General features: G+C 27.6%; 1 protein-coding gene across 1 annotated transcript in view; it reads left to right on the top strand.

Annotated features, from left to right (window-relative positions):
• Window positions 1–6,681, top strand: part of LOC100204778 (hydroxyproline dehydrogenase) — a 44,909-nt gene extending 38,228 nt beyond the window's left edge. Inside the window, exons 8-9 of the mRNA XM_065807720.1 lie at window positions 3,549–3,820; window positions 6,127–6,681. Of these exons, the coding sequence (XP_065663792.1) occupies window positions 3,549–3,820; window positions 6,127–6,397 (543 nt within the window). The 3' untranslated portion in view covers window positions 6,398–6,681. The remainder of the gene's footprint in view (window positions 1–3,548; window positions 3,821–6,126) is intronic.
• Window positions 6,682–8,388: the final 1,707 nt, after the last annotated feature.

Here is an 8,388-nt window from a genome sequence, read left to right as displayed (position 1 = left end):
TCAATGATATTTTTTTAATGTGCTCTTGTACCAAAAACTGTCATACAGCAAACGTTACAGTTTTTACCTCATTTTGGTATCAAACAACGTTTTTTTTCATACTGATACTGGAGCCTTGGATCAAACAAATCCAAATCCAAAATAGTTTCCTTAAAAAATTATGTAAAGGACTTTCAATTTTTTGTTGTAAACTAAACTAGATCAAAACATTTCAATGTGATTCAAAAATATATATACATATTTATTCTGTGGTTATTTTAGGCGCTCCAAGAAGTTCTAATGGTTGCATCGCAAAGCACCGCAAAAGAGCATTTAACTAGGAAGTTTGAGCTTGCTTTATGTTGAAAAAAAGTCTAGAGTAGGTAATGAACCATAGATCAGTGAAGGATCTAGGTAGGTAGGTACCGAACCAAGGATCAGTGAAACATAGCAATGAGTGGAGGCTGAGAACAAAAAAAGGCCTAAAATTTCATCCCAACTGCCCCAAATGTGAGAGCAACAAGTTGGTAAAATAATTTTTTTTTCTATTCTTAACTAAGTTTATATTCATCAATAAATGTTAAGTTTCATAGTATTTTCTCTTAGTGTTCATAAATTATGACCATATTAAGTTTAAACCCCCCTCAATTTGCGGGGTTACAAATTTTATATATATTTATAAAGTATTATTATGATAATATAATTTTTGAATGCTTAGAGATTGTAAAACAATACTTAAAATTTATCAATGAATATAAATTTGGTAAAGATTATTTCATCAACTTGTTGCTTTCCTGTTTAGGGCAGGACAGATAAAATTTTAGGGCTTTTTTTCCCATTACAACTTTTTTTTAAAATAACATTATTTGAGATTATTTAACATGAGAATGTTTAGATTTTGCTCCATGTTAACTATCTCAAACACCAAAAAATGCTGAATCCATTGTTGCCACAGATCACTTGTTTTTGAAGCAAATTTGTTTCAGAATTCAGTGTTTAAACTCTGCAAATGTACAATAAATATTTATATACATATAAATTTTCAGCTAAAGACAAATATCTCAATAAAATATGTAAAAAGATAATTTTTAAATGTACTTTCAATGTTCAGAGCAATTGCAAGTATTGGATCAAAATTCAAATTTATTCAATAACGAAAAAGCGATACAGCAGTCGCTGTAGCATACTCCTCGAATCAACTCTTTTTTTTTTAATGGTTTTTTACAAGAACATTTTACTTGAAGAAGCTTCTGTAGCTTCTCCAGGCTCATCACACGCTCTACATTATCTTGGATAAATTTTACAGTAAGCAAAGCAAAATTAAATTTTTCATTACAAAATATTTTCCTTAAAACAAGAAATATGTTCTTGTTTTAAGAAATTAATATCCTACCCTGCAATTTATTTTATGTTAGCATTTTTTCAAACTATGAATATCAAAAATTACTCAGTAGACTTGTGAAATATACAACTCAAGACCTAGTGGCTGGTCTTTATCATCAAAAACTGCTTTCAGAAGGATTTCAGCTTTGATTCTGTTCGTTTTTACAGCTTTTCGGACCTCCCTTTGTTTTTGAATACAGAACTTTTTACCACTTTTATAGTGTGATCTCGGTCAAAAGAGGCTTATGTCAGCACCAAACATCTTAATTGTTTTTACTTTTATTTGAATTTCACCTCTGCAATCAGGCTCAATATACATCTGCCAATAGTCTTAGAATAGAAAAGTCGCAGGTCAAAAATCGTGATACCCTGGAGAGAGAAATGTAGTCAGCCATCCTATTAATCTCTTTGAATATTTTATTACTCAGATAAAAAATCTGCCTGATTGTAGAGAAATGCAGCTTGAATTTCATGAAATTCAAGGCATATGAAACAGCTCCATATTTGTCAATTTTCACCTAATGATCTAATTTTTTTCCACAAGTTCACATTTATCTCGGAAATTCTCAAAAGTCTGAATGTAAATAGTTTTAAAATTAGAAACTTATATATTTTGTTTTTGCAAAAAGGTATTTTAAAGTAAAGTAGTTTTATCTTTACCTCTTTTCTATGTATATCATAAAATCTTTAATGGTTTTATGATATAAATAGTTTATTCTCTGGCATAACAGTGTTATTTACAGCTACGGCTATATTAAGCTTTCTAACATAATGGTAGGAGGTTAACAAGAATAATGGTCGGCCAGGAAACTTAGCTAATCTTGTACAAACCCCTTTTAAATAGCCTGAGCTTGAGGTGGGCGAACTGTATGAAATCAAAAGAGCAGCCGTGGTGCAGTGGTTAGAGTTCTGGCTCAGAACCCAGAGGTCCGATGTTCGATGCTGGCTCTAGCCCGATAAGCAACATTGGTGAGGAAGGAGGCATGAACTTCTAGTTAAATGCTCTCCCGCGGTGCTCTGTGATAAGACTGTAAGGACTTCTGGGAGCTCCTAAATAACCTAAAAAAAAAGCATCTAACAAATTTCCAATTGCTATTGGGCCTCAACGCTAATGTATTTAAAAAAACAAGGTTTATTTAATTTCATAATGAATTTGTGCGTTTTTAAAATACCACTAATTTACAAAAAATAATAGTAATAAAAATGCGCACAATTGATAAAAAACCTTGCATTATTTGTAATGATGTTATTATATAGTCAATAACTTGTAAATTTCTATTTGCACCAATTGTTTGAAAATGCCCTTGAAAACTCAAAAAATGTAAAATGTTAAGTGTTAAAAAAGTGGCGCGAGTATAAATAGTCATCCAAAATAAAAAATTTTCATTAAGAAAACAATATCTTGGGAATATTTTATGACACTGCGCGTATTCAAACTTGTTCATGAGGGTCAAAATGGAATGGGCTAATATATACCACTAAAAAAACAGAAGTTGAAAAATATATATTGAAACCTTTAAAAAATACTACTAATAATAATAATGAACATTTACACTAAAATAAAGTATATAAATTTTTTGGATTTTAGTTTAATAGTAATCTTAATTGTAATTATACATTAATATAAAATTCAAATAATTTATAATGATAGTAAAAATACAATAGTAATTAAAAATATGTTGTCAAAAACTTATGCTGGTTTTTGATTGTTGCAATTGATCTTTGTTCTAAAGATCCAAAAATGTATTGTAAATATAGTTAGACCTGCTCTAGCAGGCATGCTTAAACCTGTATCTCATTGTTGTAAAGTTTTTTTCTACAAATATTAAAACTTTTGCTTATATAGTTTTTTTCCTCGCATATCAATACTTTGGTATTCTTTCGTCTATTTTTTTCCTAACTCATAAAATTTAGTTTTTTAAGTCTGCTAATTATCTTGCTCTTTTACAATAATCTTTTTTGTTGTTGTTGTTAACACCCAACTTAAATAGTGGTTGCTTGCAGCTTTGTTAAGAGTAAATTAGTTAAAAAAAAGACTGCTTGGTAGAGTTTTTTGTAATTTTTTGAATTTTGTTTTTAAATGTCTTGACAGAGTAAATTTTTTAATAAAAGCTTTTAAGTTGTTTAACAAAATGAATTTGAAATAAATTTTTATAAATGAGCTTACTTTTTCATGTATTCATTAGGACACTTTTAAACGTCTTCAAGCAGATCACAACCTTGCTAAAAATCTTGGCTTTTTAATTGCATGTAAAACAGTTCGCGGAGCATACATGGTAGAAGAAAAGCATTATGCTAATAAGAAAAATATAAGTGATCCAATCAACGAGACATTCATGGATACGACTATAATGTATCATTCAATTATTAGCTATCTTTTACCATACGTCGCAAAAAAAGAAGTCAGCCTAATGGTAGCATCTCATAATGAAGACACGGTGTTGTTTGTCAAGGAAAAGTAAGTATTTTAAAATTATGAAATACTTTGAAACAGTGTTGCTAATCTCAGGTTTTTAATAGGTTTTCAGGTTATTTATAGATTTTTACAATATTTACTTTTAGCATATAAATTTTTTCTAGTTTTTAAACTTAGAGACCTAATAGTCATGTTACACACTAGACAAAGAAAGTTTGTGAAATCCCAAAAGGATTCAAGCTTGATATCTCTATTTTTTCCTATTCTTTCAGCAACCTTATTCACTTTTCTCTGTTAAGCTTAATAGAGCTTTTGTTTGAAATTTCATTTAATATTTCTAAGTAAAGAAGTGAGGAAACTTCATATAAATTTGTTTAAATAAAACTAATATTAAAATAAAATATTTATAAAATATTTAAAAAATTATATTTTTAAATAATTTTTATATTAATGTAGTTAAACAGATATTTTTGACTGACACTTCGTTAAGATTAACAGAAAGATAAGAATACAGCCCCTGGAGCTCTAAAAATATAGAGTGACTTATGATCTGCTATAAGAAAAAAATTCCTGAGATTCCTGTGAGACTTGGAACCTATTGTTTTTTAGACCAAGCTATAGACCAATTTTTGCTGCTAAACTTGGACCAATCAAATCCAAGTTTTTCACCATTAGTTGTTTTAATGAGTTTCTATTTCTATGGCAGATATAATTTTAAAATCATGATTAGGTTTGGGGTTGTCAATAAAATAACATGTAACACTTTTTGATAGTTTGATAGTGATAGTCCCCCCCCCCCAACCCCCCTAATAACAAATTTCATGCTTTACAAATATGCTAATTGCTAATAACAAATTTCATGCCTCTTTGTCTCCAAAAATTACATAGCAATCTTTTCACCACCCAACCCCTTTGTTCTTAAATTCTTTTCTGAAAATTGATCTTTTGAGCAGTATTCTTTTTTATTAATAATTTTTAAAAACACTACCATTAAAATGGTCCACACTATTGGATTTGGTAAGAACTTAGCTTTAAATTAGCTTTTGGTACCACTAAGTTTTGAAAACTGAGTAAAACATTTTGAGGAATTGCACTGAAGTAAGACTGAATAGGAGAAAATCTTTTCTTTGTTTTAATCATGAATATGAAAACTTCTTGTATATTAAGTTTATAATTATTTAAGGCATTAAATTCTCTTAAAAGAGGTTTATATTAAACAGTTTTGTATGCACCAAATACAATCCTGAATGCATTTTTTGCTTATAAAATTTTTTAGGCCATAATTCTTACTACTTTAAGCATTATTACAGTAAGAGATTAAACTATGAATAAGAGATTAAACTATGAATAAATGAAATTTTTTTAAAGATACAGTATTAAGAGATGGTTTAGTTTTTTTATGTATTTTGTCATTTTTTCCTAAAAAACTTTTTTAATTTGAATTGTTTCAGCATGATAGTTCTAATTGTTCAATATGTTAGTCCTCGTTTATCAGCACGATTGTCCTCATTGATAATAATGTTTTTACACTTTAATTGTAAAAAATATGTTAGAATACTTATTTCATTTTTATAATTTTGTAATTTTAACACTAAAGATCTGACATTTTTAAAACTCCGGTGACTATTTTAATGAGCTATTTCAATTTTTATATCTTGAAAGCTAAGTATTAAACAAATATTTATCTTTTAAGCCAAGCATCTCTTCAAACAATATTTATCTTTTAAGCCAAGCATCTCTTCAAACAATATTTATATTTTTGATTTCACTTTTGCTACAACTTTTATTCTCGTTTTCTTTTGACCAATTTTCAAATTATTTCTTCTTAATCTATTCTTATTAGTTTCTTCTGCTTTTCTAAGTTTACTATTTAGTTTAATAACTCACTGTTGCTTGTTGCTTAATTCCTTTATATTTGTTTCTGACTTCAAATTTGCGGAATCAATATTTTTGTTTGTGTGAATAAATTTCTTTATTTCACAAAACTGAGTTCTAAGATAAATGAGTTTAAGGTGTAACACAAAAACTGTTACACCATTTTCAATATTGTAAATTTTGCCAAAATATTTTTATTTTCTCTCTCGTACTCTTTATGTAAAAGTTTTTATTTTAAAAGCCGCGTAATGTAAAAACGCTTCTTTTCCCTTTCTCTAGAATGTTTCAATGTAAAAAATGTTTCTAGCTTTATTAAAATTATTTTCTGGTTTACTTTTTAGTCTTTTTTTTTTTTTAATATTTCAGCAATTTCAACTCTGTTTATTCGAAATAAAAATTTTATAAAATATAAATTAATAGTATATAAAAGTATACAACGCAGCAAGTTTGATTAAAATAATTTTTTTGTTCAGAATGGCTGAGGTTAAGCTTCCAAATAATGATCGTAATATTTGTTTTGGTCAACTCTATGGGATGTGCGACCACGTTTCCTACAGTCTCGGAAAGGAAGGCTATATTGTATATAAGTCGGTTCCTTTTGGTCAAATAAACGAGACACTGTTGTATTTAGTGAGAAGAGCGCATGAAAACAAATCTGTCATACAAAGAACAAATTTTGAAATTTTACTTATTAAGAAAGAGCTTATGAAAAGATTGCAGGGATTAAAGATGATCAAATCGTAAAAATGATAAATGGCGGTTTATTCATTCGTGTTGCTTATCAAAACTATAAAATAAATATTTTTTTTCAAGTTATTGATTTTTACTTTTTATTTGTTTTATTATTATTATTTTATAATTATTATATTATTATTATTATTATTATTATAATATTATTGTATTTAAAAAAGTTAACTTATTCATTATCATTTGTTGTTATGTTAATATATTTTATGTTTCATAATTATTTTTTGTTATTACTTTTCATTATTATAATAAGTATTAAATTAATTATAATTAGTAGCAGATGTATTTTGCTAGGATCTTGGTTTCATGCCGACAGTAAATTTCATTAAGTTTTTGTAGTGCTTTGTTTAGAAATTTATTGCTCAAATTTATATTTAAACTTTGATTGGTATCATTTTGGTCCACACCACACTCAGATAAAACAAAGTATAAAGGTATGTCATGTGTCATCAAGGAAAGCGAATATGTAGAGATGTATTTAAAATAAATTTATTTTTCCTTAAACAATTATTTCAATGGTTTTTAAAGTTTAATTATTCAAACTTTTTTCTTGTTCGGACAGCTTTAATTCTGTTAGGACACTAGTTTATCATTGATCAACTGACTTTTGTTAGATAAGGGATCATCCATGAATAATGCAACGCTAAATTTAACTAAAGGACAAAACCAAAGAGATCAAAAGTTTTCTCTTGCAGATTCTTTAATTAAACCAAAAATTAAAATAGCCCTTTAAAAAAGTCCAATTAAAATTGCCGCGCAAAAGTCCAATGAAAACTGCCGCGCAAAAGTGCAAATGATCTCCTACTTCTAATTTTTAAATAAGTTTAACGTTGCGTAATTTATAAACGACCCTAAGTGAAAAAGTGTCTTGAAGTAACAAAAATTTTTGAGAACATACCAAACTGTTTAAGGACGTGGCACTCCATATAAAAAGTGTCACGTTTTTTAAAATTTTGAGGTTTTTTTTTTAAAGAAAATACTTTTTTTTTTTAACAGCTGACAGTTGGTAGCTATATCTTAAGTTCCAGTTTTCTCTGTTTTTAGCAAATACAATATAATCCCACAAATAGTTTGTATTGGACATTTGGCTTTGTAAAATGATTTGATATAATAAGAAAATTTTAGAAACTTGTTTAATTTTATTTTGATAATTTCAAATCGTGAAGGTTATAGCAAGCTTATATGCTTAAATGAGCTTTTATGTATCACCTTCAAAATGTAAAATTTCTTTACTGTAATTACTTTATCATACTCAAAAACTTTTTTTACAAGAGTTTTTCCAAGAACATCAGTGGTATGTAATTCTGTACTTAATCAAGTATTGTAATTCTCTCCGGTCTTTGCATATTCCTGATTCATGTGGCTTTGAATTTTAAAACTTGAAATTTTAAATTTGAAAGAAATTAGTCAAAAATGAGAAAACAATTTAGACCGTGTCAGGGTAACAACATCAGTTTTTGCTGTCTAAAAACATCTATCCAACTTCATCTGGAATTTTTACAGATGTAGTTACATCTTTTAAATTATGTTAAGAATAACTACATCTGTACAACTACATCTGTGAATTCTACAGACGTAGTTACATCTTTTCAATTATGTTAGTTATAACTACAGGATTTTCTGAAATTTTTAAATTATAACGCATTATTTTAACCAGATGTAGTTACATATATGGTTTTTTTCAGATATAGTTGGGCAATTCCACCGTTACTTACGGGACATTTTGATTTTTGTAACGTCGCATTTTTAGATATATTTTTTTATTTTAACAGATTGGATGTTTATATAAGTATGAATCATCCCAAAATCATTTATTTGTTATCCTGAATATCATAAATTTGTTTAATTGTTTTAAGTTTAGGAATTATAGTTGATTATATGCTGTGTTACTTACGGGACGCAAAAAAAACATTGCAGTAAACCTGTTGTTTTCAGTTGAATATTTTAAGCCAAATATTTCAACTGGCTTCTTAAATTAAGTAGTTATT

Source organism: Hydra vulgaris, chromosome 10, assembly GCF_038396675.1.
Source record: "Hydra vulgaris chromosome 10, alternate assembly HydraT2T_AEP".
Taxonomy (NCBI): Eukaryota; Metazoa; Cnidaria; class Hydrozoa; order Anthoathecata; family Hydridae; genus Hydra; species Hydra vulgaris.
This window is presented reverse-complemented; position numbering and strand designations above follow the sequence as displayed.